The 18,869-nt window shown below is 45.0% G+C and overlaps 1 protein-coding gene across 1 annotated transcript in view; it reads left to right on the top strand.

Moving 5' to 3' along the window:
- The window catches only part of LOC119446126 (structural maintenance of chromosomes protein 5-like), a 69,409-nt gene extending 52,981 nt beyond the window's left edge, over positions 1 to 16,428 (top strand). The window contains exons 20-25 of the mRNA XM_037710480.2: positions 1,565 to 1,693; positions 5,788 to 5,883; positions 9,394 to 9,594; positions 10,277 to 10,483; positions 13,517 to 13,609; positions 15,292 to 16,428. Coding sequence (XP_037566408.1) covers positions 1,565 to 1,693; positions 5,788 to 5,883; positions 9,394 to 9,594; positions 10,277 to 10,483; positions 13,517 to 13,609; positions 15,292 to 15,426 — 861 coding nt within the window. The 3' untranslated portion in view covers positions 15,427 to 16,428. The remainder of the gene's footprint in view (positions 1 to 1,564; positions 1,694 to 5,787; positions 5,884 to 9,393; positions 9,595 to 10,276; positions 10,484 to 13,516; positions 13,610 to 15,291) is intronic.
- The last annotated feature ends 2,441 nt before the right edge of the window (positions 16,429 to 18,869 follow it).

Raw genomic sequence — 18,869 nt, 5'->3', positions numbered from 1 at the left:
ACATGTTGCATGATCATTGGATTGTCAATAACCTGTTCCAATGCTTTCTAAGAAAAAGTCAAAGTGGAATGCAGATACGATGTTCTAGCAACTGGCATAGAAATAATGTTCTTTTTCAAAGGCCATGCAAAAGCTCTATACAGAGACAAGCAGCAGTGTGTGCATTATCTTGACTGCCTTTTTATCACTTCACTTTGTTACCACCCACCAGCAGAAGTTTACAGTGAATACTGTGATGTGTTGTGGCAACAGATCCTAGAGAATGTTGATTCCTGCAGGTCATGACAAGGCATAATCTAACTGTGCGACTCTTACCGGAAATCATGCTTTTCATAGAGAGAAAAGGAGAAACAAAACACGCACCCACACAACACGCACATGCACACACACCAAGCATTTTGGTAGGACATGCTTTTGGCCTATCCAGGTTGAAATGTCAGGTGGTGTGCAAGCATGAAAGCTACCTCTAGTCGGTGATAGCCTGAGAACACACCCAGGCAGTGTATCTCAAACTTCCCGGGCTTAAGGGGGGACGTGGCAATTGATGTAGTCAAATTGGTCAAAATTTTCGATTATCCGATTTATTATTATTTTTTTTTTCGATCGTTGGACCTTCATTTACCTCGTGGTGAAATATTACAGCAAAACACGCAATAGAAATCGAGAATACAGCACTTTCCTAGAGTGCTGTCATCAAAAATTGTGAAAAAATCGGGCTTTGAGCTCCGTTTTCTCAGATTTCATTTCTTGTGCAGTTGCTTTCAGTCATCCCAGTGCCATTTCACAATGAATGAATGGTTTCACAAACCATTCTGTCTTTTGCACTCCGATCCTGAAACATTGATAAGTGCAACGAAGCTGTCCATTTTTATCTGCACCTCATAAATTTTTTTTGCAAAGGTCGTTAGTAAGACAATATGCATAGGCAAAAGCAATTTGCTGCTCATTTCGGCATTTAAAAAATAAACCAATCTCTTTATTGCACAGAATGGGCCTTTGTGAACATGCTCATGTGAAAATCTTGGCGAACTTATGTGTAATTAAGTGTTATAAATCGAAAACTATAATAGATAGCACAGAACTGATTTCAGTTATGATACCAGCATAACAAATCACACCTGCATGCCAAATTTCATCAATTTATTCCAATAAATAAAAAACAAAAATGCTTTCATTGCCACGTCCCCCCTTAGTTCCTACCAGCTTTTTCGGAGTTTCGCGACACTGACTTTTTCGAAACCTTTCGCGATTCCCAGTATATTACACCTGACTGCTTGTGTAAACTGCTGACAACACAATTGATCACATGCAGTTCTTTTATGATATTCATTTGATGTGAGCACTCATGTGACAAAAAAAATTTTCCAACACATAATAGCTAAAAAAGTGTCAAAAGATGTTGCTACCAATTTTGCTACTGCCGCCAAATGCTCCAGTTACCCTGTTATGTGTAAAATGTGTAAAATTTGTGGTCAAGCTAAAACTTTCAAATCTACTAATGCTATTTACATACATCTGTAGGCTTAGCACTTCGCGTGTTTGTTCTTGATTGGCCATGACACAGAGTGGGGTGAAGAGCATGCGGGAGAAGCTGGTGCAACTGAAGCGGGAAGCCCAGAAGAAGCTGCATGAAGCACAGGAAGCCACCAAGTGCCCATCCAGCACGCTCACCATCCCACCAGATGTGGCCAAGGTACGTCGCATGTGGGCTGCTGGCTACAGCCACCATATCTATGTTATGCAACCACCTGTGACTCTATCCATTTGTTGCCAAGCAGCAGTGTAGGATATCGGTGTAGGGTGTAGAGTGTAGGATATCACAGGTGCCAACGACGCTACGCCTTGGCACTCTGCGCAACTTGGTTGCCCCAAGTCCACTTGATAGCAACCACTTGTACACTCAAAAAGCATTTATTACATTTGCAACTAATTGAACGAGCAGACCAGCTAGGTGTAGATAATATCACTGGGAACTTCCTCAGAAGAGAATACTCTAGGTAAAGAGAGGTTTCCCACTACTTAACATCTGGAGTACATGTGGCCAAGGTGTCTGCTGCAGCAAAACGCTGGAGACCAAAGAGGCTCGGGCGATGGGGCTGATGATGATGCTTGAACTTCCTGTTTAAGCGTGCTGGTCCATCCGATTCACCCGCACTTCCTAAGATAATTCAAGAGGCGTTCGTTTCAGCAGTTCAGCATGGAGGCATCTGTACTTGGCCATTCATTTCACACTGTGCAGGCTTCATGCAAGATGAGTTATCAGCTTTTTCTGTACTCGTCAAAAAAGGCAGTGCAGGGTTCACGCAGGTAGCATGGGCAGGAACTGGAACTGAACTGACATGAACTAGTTCACAAAGTGTAACGAGCATCGAATGCACTTTATGTGAGGAATGTCTCCGTCCTCTCTCAAACCTGCTGGCATGTGTCCACCCACCCGACGCAACGCTTCCCATACCTTGGGACATGAGGAGTCCCACAAAGGAAAAGTTATATTTATTAAAGGATAGAAAAAAAAAAAACTACAGATTACACAGAAAGTGCAAGTTGATATTCCACCCTTAAAGGAACAAAACAAATGGAATAATAAGTCTAGAAAAAGTGATGGATGGCGACCTTTAAGATTCCTGACCCACCCCTCGGGCGTGGTGAAAAAATACAGTCCGCGGATAGCGTACGCTGCTGCGAACATCTCAGCCAAATTTTGCAGTTGTGCACGGCGCATGAATGTCGCAAGCCGAGTGCGAAGTCACATTTCTCTCAAATGCTCTCTTCTCAACACAAGCCTGCTCCTCACTCTTTTCTGGACGCTTTATTTCGTGGTACAGTAAAATCTAGTTGCAAGAGACACTTGGTTATAAGAGACATTTGAAAATGGTTTGGTTGGTTTTCCTATGTTCGCCATGTTAACAACATCGCATACAGGAGACATGATTACAAGAGAGACTCTGTTACTAAAGACAACTTTTTAGGTCCCTAGAGTAAGTTCTTCACTATTTAGAAGAGACACAACCCAGACACTGATCTTCCATCCTACCCAGGATGGAAGATCCTGTGGAAAACTGCCCTGAAGATAAAAGCTTGGGCCTGCATCCAAGAGACCATTAGACGTTCCAGAATCTTATGAGGAGTTTGTGTCTGCAGATGTGGGCCTCGTATGCTCCGAAGAGCTTGCAGATCATGCAATCCTCGCACAAATAAATGGTGCACGTGCCCTAGAAGATGAACCAGAGGAGGAGGACAACGACGAGGACATTGCAGGGCAGAAAGTGGTGGCAGTTGAGTCTGACGAACATCTAAAAGCACTTCAAAGGTATTGTGAGCAACAAGAAGGCTTGCAAAGTGAAGTGAACCAAATGAACCTCCATAAGTTGGGAAGGAAGCTAATACGATTAATCTGCAGTCATTAAAAAACAAACTACTATGAATGACTTCTTTAAGCCATCCTGAGCAATTTCCTGTAGATGTGTTCAAACACACTGTGATGCTGATGTATAATAAAGTGATCTAGTCTGACTACTTGGTGTTTTTAGAATTTTTGGTTACAAGAGACATGTTTGGTGGGTCCCTTGAGTGTCTCTTGTAACGAGGCTTTATTGTATAGCGGATTCCCATATGCGACTGCTATTGACCAATAGCTGACATCAATCAAGAAGGGTGTTTCCTCCTTTCTTCCTATTGTTACTGTGTATACTTATTCTCGCAGTTTAATAAACTGGCTCAAGTGAGCGAAAAATCTAAGCATCAACAAGGTCGGCGGCATCCGCTTCTACAAGTAGTTTTCTCCCTCTCTTCCACACCTTTCGTGGTCTTTCGTCTGCGTAAGCCGTTCGGAAATTGCTACATTTGGGGCTCATCACAGAACACGTGTGTTAGGCTGCTACGATCGTCAATCTCATTGATCGGAATGCGCATCTCGCTGTTGCGAAAATCCGCATGAGAGAGGTTTGTCAGCAATTCAAATATAGACCTACACCATGTTTGTAAACAGCGGTAGGCACCGTAGATATATTTTAGGCCCTATAGCGACCGACGTCGCGTAGGCTCCTCATGTTCGCCACCCCCGCTTGCACGCGAGAATGGCGTTTCTTTTTTAATGGGGTGGGGGTGGAGGGTTTTCACGATTTCATTATGAAGCACACGGTAATGGGGGCACCGGTGTAATTTTGACTACGTGAGGTTCTTTAACGTGCACCCAGGAAAACGTTCTTGCATTTCGCCCCCATCGGAATACGGCCGAACGAGACGGTAGGCTTAGCTCGCTGACCGCCGCATTGACGGCCGACAGCGCTTGCGATCTGGCCTGCAGCTCGTCATAGTGTGCTTATGTTTGGCAACATGATTAACGTGGGCTTAAATGAATTGGTGCGAATAGCAAACGGAACAAAGTATACTTGCAAGCCAGCCATGCCGCCTCGCTGAGACGGCCGGTGCTTGCGTTTCTGTCCGCTAGAAGAAATGCCGTCGGATCGTTGCTCCCGATTGCGCCAGTGATTTAGTACTGGGCGCTGCTTTTAATATTTTTTTTATGAAGAACTATTCCATGTTAAAACAAGCTGTAGGTGATTTATACGTCGCCGGGAGCGGCGACAGAAGCGATCGCCTCGGTGAGGGGACCGGCAAGGTACCGTCCCGACGGTGACCCCGGCTGTGCAAGACCGCGCAGTCTGAGCTGTAGGCCGCGGGCATCCGATCGCTCCAACCCTGCACTAACCCTGTACATTTTATTTCTCGCTCGAAATTTAATTAATGCATTTAGGTGCGTTTATGACATCCACACTGCAATTAACGCAGCTGTGACTGTGCTGCCTGCGTATGTGAACGTGTGATCTAGTTTTCCCACAGTGCGGCAAGAAATTGTAATGACATGGTAATAACGAATTAAGATCATAGTTTGGCTCATGCATGCCACTCAAAATAAAAGAGAAGCTTAACGGTTATGAAATGTTTTGTGCGCAATGGATGATCTGGTATGAGAATCCAACTTTCGCTTTTTACTGCGGCGGCCCATTGCTTACGACGGTTTTCATCAACAGGAAACCTATGAAAACTTTAGCCTCTTGCATATTTCAACGCAACTCGGCACTTCCCCATACTGCATTTCCTTCGTTGTAAGATCATAGAATAAAGACCTCACACATGGAACCGCACAACCACCCGCGAAACCCAGCGGCTACTGTAGTAGGCGCGACACGGCCGGCAGCTCGGCGGCGAAGTGCCTGCCATGCGAAACTAAATTCCGACGACAGCGCCACTGCATTTTCATGATGTAGCGCTGTGGTGTATATCTATACAACAGCCAATAGGAGCGTGCCCTGCGCCCCATGTGACTACTATGCCCAATTGCGATGCTGCTTTTGCTTCTTTTTCGTTCGCATTTGCTAGTTTTATTTTTCTGTGGAGAAATACGTCGCTGCGCGCCTAACTTAAGCTCCGATCTCTCCTCTTAACAATGATGCTAAGATGGCGGCGCTGCGTCAAAGGATAGCTGAGCGAGCCGTGGTGCAACGGTGTCTTCCGAAACCCGATTTTTTTTTGCAATTTTTGATGACAGCATTCTAGGAAAGTGCGGTTTTCTCAATTTTTACTACGTATTTTGTTATAATATTTCACTACGAGGTAAATGAAGGTCCGAGGATCGTGAAAAAAAAATCGAAGAATAGAAAATTATGACCAATTTGACCACTTCAATGCCGCGTCCTCACTTAAGCATCCTGCATTTCTGCATTAGTACTGCCTCTTAGCAGTTGTTTCTCCCTGTTGTTGATATCAAATCATACTATTTTGCAGGAATTTCACACACTTCCATCTACGGCCGAGGAGATCGCCAAGAAGTTGCACGCGGAAGAAGTGAAGCTGAGTTGCATGCTTCCTGTGGATGTCTCAGTAAGCAATTATTGATTATGACAATGGGCTCTCTTATTCTGTCTTATGTTTATATATATATATATGGAAATGTGTATAAGCATTCTACAATGGCAAATTTCTTTCGTACCATCGTAAAGGTGGAACCTCGTTGTTGGAATTTCAATGGCTGCAGTTGCTACTGCTGCTTGGACCACTTATAAACTAGGTCAGCGCACAGTGACGGTCCACTGGTCCATCACCGGGTTGATGGACGGACGCCGTTGCTACTTTATCTGGTCGATAGCATCTCGCAAGCAAGCGGAAAAGTTTCTGCACCTAAAGAGTATATATTTTACACCATGGTAAGAACACAGAGAGCACACTGGGATAGCCAATATTCTGATGGACATTAAGAGAAAAAAAAAATCACCGTCCCTTCCGCTCTGTGAAGAAGTCGAACAGCGAAGCTGTGTTAGATACACCAAGTGTTATGAGTATTACATGGGCATGTGTTGCACGTGATGCAATTGCGTAAACACAGATTTACAACAGGAACTTATATTGAAACGTTGCGAGGCGAGAAGACGCAGCAACTTCCTACGCTACTCGACGAGTGTCCAGTTCTCTGGTCGAAACCTGCTGAGCCACCATCAGAGGCATCAACTGCAGTCACGGACATCGCGTGCGTTTGGCGCGAACGCGGGGTAACGCGGACGGTGTCGGCAGCAGCTTTGCACGTTGCCTCATTGGTGCTGCTACATTTGCGGTTCTCTCAGTGTGCTTTTTTTTTTTCCACGTGAGGTTTCTCTCTGTGTTTTGCCGTGCTTTCTTTTTTTCGCATGCAAGTTGCACTGCCCCTTTTTGGTGCGCCAGTAATGAGAGCAAGTGACGAGCCCATTCATGAACCAACTTTCGCTGATGTTCGCGGTAGGCAGCCTCTTCTTCAGGTGTATGCACTACTCGTGGTCTTCCCATAGTCGCATCGCAGCCCAAGCTGCGATGTGCGTTTGCTATCCGAAAAGGCTCGTCGCATAGAAACACCTTCTCTTATACCCATCGCCTCTCCTCGTGCCCAGCGTGGCTTCTCATTGGTCGCCTCCTCCCCCAGCACGCCTCTCCTCCTCTGCTGGTCACGTGACCTGCCCTTCCCGGCGCAGCTCTCATCCTCTCCTGGTCACGTGACCTGCGTGACACCGGACAGATTGCGAAAACTTGACTAAATACAGCTCCGCTGTTAACCCTTTAAGGCCCAGTGATTCCAAATGGAATCATCAATTTTGTAGCTCAGCGGGCAATCCCGGGTTAAAGAAAACAGGTTGTTCTTACGCTACAACTCATATTTAGCCCTTGCTCTACATATGCTGGCAAGCTGGTAGACTCAAGGAAGTGCTGCCACCTCTGAACGAAAAAATAAAGGAATTGCTTGCACTGTTCCCGCCATTCGGTGAGATCCTCTCTTCTTTTCACCGTGCAGAGGTACGATAATTATTTTATTTTTGTCTCGGAACATTTGGACTGACCGGTGGACCATTAGAGTTACAGAATGGGCACCAAGAGAATGGTGGAAGCACTGTCGAGGACGGCAGAAAACTAGGTGGGTTGATGAAGTTAGGAAATTTGCAGGCACAAGTTAGGATCAGCTAGCACAAGATGGGGGGTAGTTGGGAGGTTGTAGGGGGAGGCCTTCGTCCTGCAGTGGACATAAAAAAGAGGCTGCTGCTGATGATGATGATGATGAAGAACACAGTATATCTGTCATTGACTTCAGTGGTTCTAGGCTGTGGTTTAGGCTTTTTACAGCGTGAGCTGTTATGGGCTCATTCCAGTAGCCATTTTTGTTCGCGATGGTGTCCGCCGATGCCGGTGACCGTAACCGCTATCGCTGGAAATGTGAAAAAAAGTACCCGGCCCCGCCGGGATCAAACCCAGGCCCGCTGCGCGGTAGTCGGATACTTTACCACTGAGCCACGCGAGCGCTTGCTATCAGGCAGCGGAAAAATGCCCTATAAACGCGCCCTAGGCAGGCGCGCAGGCGCAGACGACAAGATGCGATACAGACGATGCACGCAATCAATGCGATCCCTAGCCTCCGCCAGTATGGTGGTGCCATCTTGTTAAGGCACCTGCAAACGCTGCGTTTGCAGGCGCAGATGACGAGATGCGATTCAGACGAGGCGCGCAATCAACGCGATCCCGAGCCTCTGCCAGCATGGTGACGCCATCTGGTTAAGGTGCCTGCAAACGCAGCGTGCCCGACATGTAAGTTGCATATAGCAGTGGCATGCTGCATGTAACTGGACCTGGTTAACTGAAGCAGGCTAGGTGACTATTTGTCACCAGCTCGTTTTGAAGATTATAATAAACCATCATCGTCAACAACAACAACCTACCATGCCACGGGTCAAGGCATGTGAGATGTGCGCCACGTATTCTGGATACCTCTTTAGTACACGTTATGGAGTCTCCTCGCAAGGTATGAACTGCTGTTGAAGGAGCGAGTCGTATAGTTACGTGCGCGGCTACTACCAGGAATCATCGAGCTCAGCAGACTGCTGTGCAGAGAGCATTACAAGCTGCAGCTCGCCGTCAACACCGTGCGGACAGTTCAGATCGTTCTCGTCAAAACGAGGTGAAGAGACTTTGCCGCGAAGACCCTGTTGTGCGTGGTGCCGAAATTGGAGCTACTCTTGAGCCGCTCCACCAGCTTACGCTGTGACTGTGCTGCATGTGCCGCGCAGGCCTGTGACGTTTTTTAAAAACATTTCTGCATTGTTTTTTGCCATCTACTGCGCCTAACAGATTACTATAGCCTATTGGAGTTACAGAATGAGTGCAGTTGAGGACAGCCGAAGACTAGGTAGTCCGGGGAAATGATATTTGCAGGCATAAGATAGGGTCAGCTGGTGCAGACTGTACATGTGTAAAAAAGGCAGTGGCACATCTGGCTGGTTTTAAAGGGGATAACTTTCCCTTGGCCCGTCAGACCAGGTTTATTTCTTTGTATTTAATCACTTTTCATAGGCCAACCCTGAAGGCAGTGCATGCACTCTGACAAAGCGTTTCAAAGTGCTAACTGTCACGAGAACCAATTCGAGAAACTGACACATGATGCACACGCCAGGTGTTTCAAAGAGCAACTTTGGCATGAGAAAAGCATGTGTGAGATCATCACCCAATGGTTAGAGCATTTGGCAGCTGTGCTAGAAGGCAGGTTCGATCCCAAAGTTGTTCACACATTTCTTTATAACATTATAGGCAGATTTCACCCATTGTAAATATCTAGTGGGAAGCTTGAGGCGTGTCTTGCTATGCGAGCATGTTACAATCCGTACGAAATAGCTAGTTTGTTAGAGATCCAAGATAAAGAAAGTTCACTTTAATAAAGCGAAAAGCTTTCTCAAAGCGCGTGACCATTTGCTTACATTGATAACCATTGTTGGTGGTTTGTGTGCATTCTTTTTTTTTTTTTTTGTCATGTGCTCTGCTGCTCTGCAGAGAAGACTCATGTTTCACGCTTGCTGATCTGCCTGCCTTGGGAAACCTATGCAGGTTGAGCGAGAGTACCACCAGCGGAAGCGCGACATCAGCCAACTGGAGACAGACGTGGGCGAAAACGAGTCGCAGCTGTTGCAACTGGAGGCGGAGATGGAGGACACTCGGGGTCGCTGGCTGCCAAACATTGAGCAACTGCTGCAAAGGATAAACATCGGCTTTGGCCGTTTCTTCCGTTCCCTGGGATGTGCAGGCGATGTGCGTACTGCCAATGTTGATTTTTTTTATAATACAGTGATACTTGTTACGAATGATCCAGAGCAAGTGGCAAAACATCGCGTTGTTTTGCTCTCACATGACCACCTGCTGCATCGCGACACAAGCACCTCCTGGGAAACAAAACCAAAACTGGCTGTAGAAAAGTTGCCATAATAGGTCAAGACACTTTGAGGTTTGCCTGTAATTTTTCTAAAGCTTTGAAATCCTGGACCATCTAACGCAGAAAAAAAAATTGAGTCAGAATTACTTGTCTCAGTCTTTATTTAGAGTTTGTGGCTAGACTTGGGATAAAAGTGCACAGGACTTACAACACATAAGCAGAGTAACTATTAGGTGTCAATAGAGGCAAGATGCGTGCCCACGTGATTCGCTTGCGTTTCACAACCTGCATGTTCACGCCGCCGCCACTTGATGGCGTACTCGGAGGCTGTCTGCTGCACAATATATCCACATTTCTAAGCATTTCCATGTTTTTGACGTTTCTGTTTATTGCTTAGCCTAGATGCACTTTAGTTTTAGGTGTCCTCCTGTAGTTCACACATCCACAATTTGAGAAAAAGGGTGGCTCATAGGCCCTGCAGTGATACTTTAATTAGTGCTTTTTGTGTAGGCATCATTTCTTGTGGTTGAATGCCATGGGTGTCTCCTTCCTTGTGCACAGGTGTCCCTCTACCAAGGTGAGCAGGCACACCAGTATGATCAGTTTGGTGTCAACATCCGGGTGAAGTTCAGAGACCAGGAGGCCTTGGCCGAGCTATCCGCAGCGCACCAGAGTGGCGGGGAGCGGTCGGTGGCCACAGTGCTCTACATGATGGCTCTGCAGGAGCTGACGAGTGTGCCCTTCCGCTGCGTGGATGAGATCAACCAGGTGCACACGCGTGAACTTGTCCTTGCATGGTTTGGCACTAGTTGTTACATGCCGCGATGGTTCAGTGGCTGGGGCATTTGGTTCTCAGCCACAGTGGGCACAATTTTTATCAAGTGGAATACAAGAATGCTCATGCATTTTGCCGTGATGATCATGCAAATCATGCAAATGTTTATGCCTTTAGCTCACTGTCGCAGGACATAGTCAAACCCACATATATCGAACTCACACAAAAGCGGGAATCATTTATACATCGTGTTATTTAATATAGTACTTTTAGAAAATTGGACTACATAAAAGCACATACCATTTGTGACAGCACTTTATTGACGAAATTAATTGTTGCTTGCTATTGCGCAAAATAGTCCCGAATCTTCTACTTCAACGTTATTTTTATTGCCTAGAAGGGCACGCATTTTTCTGCATTGTAGCTGTGAAGGGCTGCACCTGAGGCCACAGCCAGATTCCATGTTAGCACAGAAATGGGGTGAGCGCACACATCACCAGCGGCCGCAGGATCCGAGTTGTCCTCACACCTTCACTCATGTCCTGATTCATGACATCGGAGATAAGACCTTGTTCTAAAGCCCTCTCGTGGTCACGGCACCTTTCTCAGCAAACACAAATTTGTCGGCCGTTGACCCGTTAACAGCTTCTGGGAATGCTGATCGAAACTGGCGATTTCTTCTTTGCACTCATTGGAAGACTTTTAACTGTCATCACTGCGAACGCAGAAACTGGCACAATGATCGTTTCCTTCCTAATGCCAGCCTAGAATGCTATATCGATGTCAGATTTCCTTTCTCGTCACGTTTGACTTGATGATTTCCAGCTTCATGTGCTAAGAGATCACAGGGAAGATTTTTTTGCTGTTGTTTTATCAGAATTTCATCTCATCAGACATGGCTGCCCGATTCGGTGGGCCGCGAGGCAGTCTTTTTCTTTATGTGTTTAAGGTTGTGTGCACCACTGAGCATATATTTCAGCAAAGGGCAGTAATGGATATAAATAAACAATTTGGGCTCTCGCGGCTCTTGTCCATAGTAATGGCTGCCACTTTGCACCCTCCATCACCCAAAAACAAAAACAACACACCAAAGCAGTAGAATCGGCACCTTTCCAGCGCTGTGAGGCAAACCAAAATCAGTCTTTCCAGGGAGGTTCCCTGTGCTGGCCGCCGCGTGGTAGAGCGACGCAGGCATTGCTGGGCGGGAATGCCATCTTCTGGGGCAGTTTTGCACTGTTTGAAGTTCGATGATAGTGGCTGCTATTATTGTTCAATATAACCATATTATGTGCTATACATTTTCATTGTAACTTTACGATGTGCAGGAATAGTTCAGTGACTAAATGTAAATTGGTTCGATATAGTCAGGTTCGACTGTAATATGCATTCCTTAATTATACAGTTAAACCTTGATATAATTAACTTCAATATAACGAAATTCTCAATATAATGAAGTATTTACCTTTTAATAACTTCTTGTCCATAGTACACCATGTATTTACAACCTCAATATAACAGTCTGGTTATACACGATTTCAATATAACGAAGTTTCACTGCCACTGCAATGCAGTACCGAGATATTAAATGGAAACTTATGCGGACGGAGATGGTCAAATGGTTGAATTACAAGCTGCTGTTTGCAAACGCGCTCCTCTCAAATTGTGGGCCACGCGACCAAGAGCGACCACTGAAGTGGAGCAGCGTCATATTCTGTATAAAGTCCAAATGTGTTAAGATTCTATCGCACCGTGCGCTCTGTACGCTTTGGGTGTGAGGGAACGCATGTGAGGGTGAGCTGAGAAGGATGGTAGCTTGATAAGAGCTGTCTTCCTAGGCAAGCAAAGCGAAAGGGGGGCGGGGAGTGAGCTCCGGGTAACACGATAAAGCACGTGAGGGGTGGGGTGGGGGGCTAGTTGGCACGCCTCTCTTTTCCTAGTGCAGCCAGTATCGTGCATGGCTGTCAGCGCACCCTGTTTAGAGGTAGTCTGCCACATGTACGAAGAGTGGGCGTGCAAAGATGGCATGGCATCATGTCCACTGTCTTCCTGTGCATTCAGTACTGAAAGTTAGTAATCTCACATTTCAGAGACGTCTTGAAGCGAAAGGCTGATGGAGCATTCACTCTCCACTGCCAGCACTTTTCATGATGGCGTCGTCCCACTGCGGGCAGCACTAACAGCCGCGGGGACAGAGTGGATGCGAAAGCGTCGCTGGCTTTACTACGTTCTGCCGATGTGAAGATATCATCGACACGGCATGAAACCGTGTCGTTTGTCGCTGACTCTCAAATTCAACAGAACAAATTTCTTTCTCATTCAAAATTGCTTTTTCCGATTGCCCGATAATTTCGAATATTTTGCGGCCCCATCCATGTAATAAAAATTCATTGACGACTACTTATTTGCATAAAAAGTTGAGTTTCATTACTATGCAATTTTTATGTAACGAAGCAGATGGCAATTTTTGCCAACTTTATTATATATGTATTGAGGTATAATTGTGCACGCATGCACCCGCAATCTCCTCTCACAGTAGAGTTTCGAGATGCATAATAAGTGTACTGGCAGGCCTTCAGAGCTATTTCGCGAATGGCTGTGCCAATTTGAGTCCTTGAGGTCAGTAAAAAAGGTATGCATTTGCTTTTTCGGACGTTTTCGGAGTCCCTGGGGAGTCCAACAAATTTCATTAGATATGATTTTTTGGAGCAATGCTGACGTCAAGATAAAGGCAGTGGTGCGCATTCATGATGAAACTTGCGGCAGTGGCCAGGTAAATTAAAGTAGCAATTTGACCAAAGTAGCAACTTATTAGGGCAGGTCTAGGCCTATTCAAATTCAGCAGCAGGGAAAAACATCACCAGGCACTGCCGCATACAGCTGGGATGTTTAAAGCTGAAAGTTATTTCTTCTGCATGCATTTGTTTTGAACCCTCAGAAAGAAACTGTTCTTGTTCACACTCCACCAAGCAAACCTGTCATGTGTTTAATGTAATCCTTTGCCCTCTTCCCCTTGTCTGTTTTTCCAGGGAATGGATTCGGAAAACGAGCGCAGAGTCTTTGAAATGATAATGAACACTGCACGACAGAACTCGGCCCAGTACTTCTTGCTCACTCCAAAGGTATGGACATGTGGAAACCTCCGTCAGTTGTTGTCTTAGAATATGTCTTAGAATAGTTGCACGATGCTAAGTTTTATATTGAAAATATAGGCCGAGGATATGCACTTGAACCTTGTTATAACGAAATAGTGGATAAACCATGTTAATGCAGTTCTTGTTGAAATCCCCCATATAGATCCATGTATTTAAGACCTTGTTTTAACAAAGCGAAATTGTCCTGCAAAGGGAAATAACTGACTCGATTCATCTCCAAAATGAAAGAACACCCGACCGTTGTGCACCGAGTAGTTTATCGCTTTCTGTGGGGTGTGGAACTCGTTCAGCACAGCAGTTCAACATTCCTGTGTTGGATGTGTTGCCGAGCAGCACTGATCTTCCTCATAGCCGTGCTCAAGCAGCGTCTCACCATCGGCATTGAACTTCTCTCTATCACCGCGATGTGTAGCTCAGTCTGGCAAAACAAGGCATGGGCTCCAAGATTGCACCAGCACAAGCTCGGAGGCCACACCTAGCTGCCAGCCTGCACAGCACATCATGAGAGTGAGAAGTACGATGGTGATAGTGAGCCCCAGCTATGCGTGGCTGTGTGAAGTGCCAGTGCATCCACTTCTTTCTCTCTATTACCTGCGCTGCACTGGCTAGTACATTGCCTCCTCGCTCTCACAGCAAGGCCACATGAGACTGGTGGTTCAGCTGCGTAGTGAGCATTCCATGTTGTGTGCCACGTGCTTCTCGACGACGACAGGCTGTGTTCATGTCATAGCATGCTTGATGTTCTCTTTGCTCATGTCACTCTTTTGCTGGTCTGACAACTATATGAACAAGCCAAGTGGAAAGCGGATGCAAAATGCCATCATATTGAAGCAGAAGTGCAGCTATCGTAGTGGCTGGGACGTCATGTGCTAAGAGATCACGTGAAGATTCTTTAGCTGTTGTTTTATCAGTATTTTATCGCATACATGGCTGCATAGCGGTTCGGTGGGCTGCGAGGCTGTTTTCTTCTTTGTGTGTTTAAAGTTGTGCACACCATTGAGTATTTATTTCAGCAAAGGGCTGTAATGGATATAAATAAATAATTGTTGCTGCCCTTTCAACTTTGTTATAAGGAGGTTCGAGTGTTTACTGGAAAGAAGTGCAGGGTCTTTGACATGGATGCTTTCCTCTGCCGGCCCTTGTGCAGACATAAGAGGATGCTGGAGTCCGTTGTCATGGCATCACTCTGCTTAATTTTTTTTTGTGGGGCAAAGCAAGCTCCGCTGCCCATGAAAGTTTCTCAGCCTAGCTCTCACAGCATCTTTTCATGTTGTAAGGTAATGCTGTTGCAGATGCAATGGTGCTGAAGGTAGCAAGATGTTGATTCATGCTTTTATATTGAAGCTTTTTTTTTTTCTTTGAGAAGAACTATGAAGACAGGGTGTGTTAGGACATGGGAGTGAATCGGGGCAGTGCAAACAGGGCAGGTCCTGTTTTCACTTACGTGTCTAACCCATAATGTCTCTGTGAAGACATGTCTCTGTGAAGAAACTTCAACATATGGTAGTCACAAAGGTGTTATAATGGGTTGTGTGCTGTTGAGGGATGGGGTCGGGTCTACAGCAAGCCGGAAAGCATGTGCTAAATTTAAATTGTCCTGCCGGTAGAGCCTCGCAGGTTTCAGATGGAACTCAATTTTCTACTTGCAGCTCCTTCCGGATCTTCCCTATGCAGCGAACGTGAACATGATATTCATAAACAAGAGTACCACCTACATCCCCTGCTGGAATCCTGACGCGCTTGTTGGCCGTCGCTTCGGATTTGCTGCCCGTATCCAACATTAGTGTGCTGCCCATATCCGACATTAGTGCATGCTTTTATACCACGCATAACATGTCAGGTCATCATGTTGTGTAGCTGTACAGTCCATCCAAGATGCAGCTTCCGTATGTTGCACTTTTGTATGTTGCGTAAGGTGTTTCACCTTATTGATGTGTTTTGAGACACATGAAGCAATGTGAACAAATCCCTGGTCTAAAAAAAATTGTTATACTGGTGCTGTTGTAAGATTGAAATGTAATTTTTTTTTTTTTAGTGCCTGTACTCGTGCTGGGTTGTCACAGCTTTCAAATTGTTCTGTGTGGTTTTACAACATAAGGTGTGTCGTGATATTATTGTAAAGGACCAGACTTAGAATTTACACAGAGCTGCCTTGATGTGCATCAAGTTCCGCACAATTTTAATTTCGGTTCAGAAGAACAGGGATAAAGTTTTGGTAGTAATTGGGGCCTTATTTATGAAGGTGCCTTGAAAGCATTTTTAGCTCTTTCTGCATAAGCTGTGAGTGCACATAAAAGCAGAAACTGTGTGTGTATCAAAGAGTCACAATGTTTGTAGCCTGCATGCAACTCTGCTCTGGTGTATTTTGTCATGTACAGAACAGTGCATTTTCAAAGGGAACACCCAGTTGGTATTCGGCAGCAGATTACAACTGAATTAAAGCACGAAGACATGCAGGCGGTTTTTTATTGTATAGACGTCAGACTAATGCATACCATTGGCCATCTTTGTTCCTAGGAACATTTCAGTTATATTGGCCTTATCACCAGCTGGGTGTTTTCTTTGAGTGCACTGTATTGTACACTTAATAATTGTTCCACACTGGCCTGGCCTTGATGTTAAAGCATTACATCATTACATCATGTTTTTACCGCATTTCATTATGTGGAGTTCTGGTCAACTTATATAATAGCTTAAGTGTGATAGTCATGTATAATTTTAACATTTATGTTAATAAATGAATGGATGAATGGACTATAAATAAAGCCTTAATTGTTGACAACTGAGCTTGCCTGTTTGTAGAGCAGCATATATGAAATTGTTGCCTAGGGACTCATGGGCAGACAGAAAAATGAGAACATGGAAATGCATATCTCTTGTTTTTTTTTTTATTTTCCATGTGTCTCTACACTATGATTTAACACTTTCCTGCCCACTTGAAAAGCATTAATTTTCGTGTAGTCTAGTAAATTTTTCTTCCTCTCACAGAGGATGGTCGATAGTGAAGTTTATAGAGTATCAAGTTGTAGAGGCAGGAATTCTCTTTCCATGGTACTACATAGTCCCAAAGACATGTTTATCGAAAAAGAATGTATATATATATATATATATATATATATATATATAAGAAGCAAACGAATGAAGGCACCAAGGACCTTGGTGTCTTTGTTTGTTGGCTTCTTATGATAGGATTAATAAAAATCGGGCCCCTCGGTTTCCTTTTTTCTCATTCATCTATGTATATATATATATCTACACATACAGGGTGTCCCAACTATCATGGACCAAAATTTAAAGAAAGAGCAATTGTGTTACTCGAAGAAAACCTAGTGCATATTGTTTCCAGTAAAGTGGAGTAGCCACCAGTAACTTTTTCGTTACTGAGATTTAATTTGGTAATTGTAATGAATTATCCAACTCGGAAAGTAGTCTCCTAATTATCAATGTGTCAATGAGAAAATTGTAGAGCAACACGAAATGCTCGCGATACAGCTTTCTGTTCATTACATGCTACGTAAGTGTTTTTCCGAGCGTGAAAGAAGCCTGCGAATACACGCAAACTGCCTCGAGCGGCCAGTCGCACGCAATTTCGCATGCGTTTGTGGGCTTCTTTCACGCTCGGAAAAACACTTTTATGTAGCAGATGAATTCATACAACCCTTCAGCGGAACCCTTTGCAGAACCCTGAACAACACTAATCTACCGGGAAAATCTTTTAATCGTTCAAATTAGGTCCTTAGAAGAATGTGGGGGAGGAGGGGGATATATTTATTGAGAGGCATTGCACTATTCCTGCATTTTCTCAGTTAAGGAAACTGCTTTAGGGCCCCTTCAGCCTTGGGGAATCCAGTACTGGCAGTCGGGCCCGTTATCCTCTCCTGCAGGTGGTTTTTTGACTACAATAAGAAACTATTTCTCAGTCGTCGGCATGTCTGGGAGTATGTCCTAAAGCAAAGCTTTCTTTGCCTCTTCCCTCCACATTGGGACTGTTTTGCACAATGGGCCAGTTCCAGTCCCACAAACATGCATGCAGGTCCCGGAGGCAATGCAAGTCGAGACAACCAGGGGCATTTTACATCGAGCGCAGAGGGCACATTTAACACAAACAAATTGGTGCAGAAGTCTATACCGAGTGTGGAGGAGATGGGCCTGCAAGAAACATCCAGTGGAGCAGGAACATTTTCAATGCGGTGTGAAGCGTGGTTTAGAATGTTAGTGTACGACGGCTTTGCGTAAATGGGAAGTGCAGCAGCGTCGAGTGGCGACAATGAGCACCGATGAGTGCGGTGAGCATTTCGCTCAGAGACGCGAAGCAGAGCAGCATTGATATGCAGCGAACGATCGCTTGGGACGCGAAGCTGGGCGGAGTTGATACGCAGTGAGGTGACAGCAGCGGAATGGAACCATGTCATTCATTGGGTGCAAAAAAAAAGTACACAGAGAGACATTTAGTGCAGGACGAGCTCGGTTCAGTGTGCGTGATGATAAATTACTGCAAAACCCATCTTGCGATGACTGTCGACAATAAGATAGGCTAAAAACGCTGGAAGTAGGCAACGAATTCCAGTCTCATTAAAGCTCTCTCTGATGTTTCTTCGGTGTTGGAGCGCCATAAATTTACGTTGAGCAAGGCGTTTTTTGGTGAAAACATGTCCAAATTCATTGTGTGCCCTATGCAGTGGGATCTCAATAAATGGAAATTGCTCATATGGAACTGCCGCTTAAACTTAACACCATCCTCATGGTTGGTTGGTTTTGTATTCATACAACCCTTCAGCTTTGTCTCAATAAATAAAGCTCCTGATAAATGTAACCAATTTCCCTGGTCCCTTGAGCTTCCGTTCAAATAAAGTCCTCTGTACTTGCAAATGGTCGTTAAGAAAGACACCAAAAAAAGCATCGCACCGATACCCAGAGCGCGTGGGATCCTCTTCATTTTTCTCTTCCTGGGCTCTTCTCATTTGGAATAAGATGCCTGGGTCACGATGTCTGCCTCCTTGGCTATGCTGCCACCTGACAATTAATGCTGCCTCTTGAAAATACTGCCAAGAAATGCTGACTAGAAAACTTGTAGGGCATTCAGCAAATATTGTATCCATGAGGGGGATCAGCCACACAGTCAGTGATAAGACTAATAAGTCTGGTGATAAGGCCACTAATTTACGCACATAAAATTGCAGAAACCATCAAATTGTCAAGGTCAGCGAATAGCTTATGCAGGCTGCAT

The sequence above is a fragment of the Dermacentor silvarum genome, chromosome 3 (assembly GCF_013339745.2).
Source record: "Dermacentor silvarum isolate Dsil-2018 chromosome 3, BIME_Dsil_1.4, whole genome shotgun sequence".
NCBI classification, from domain to species: domain Eukaryota; kingdom Metazoa; phylum Arthropoda; class Arachnida; order Ixodida; family Ixodidae; genus Dermacentor; species Dermacentor silvarum.
The sequence above is the reverse complement of the archived record's forward strand: the minus strand, read 5'-3'. Positions and strand labels throughout refer to the sequence as shown.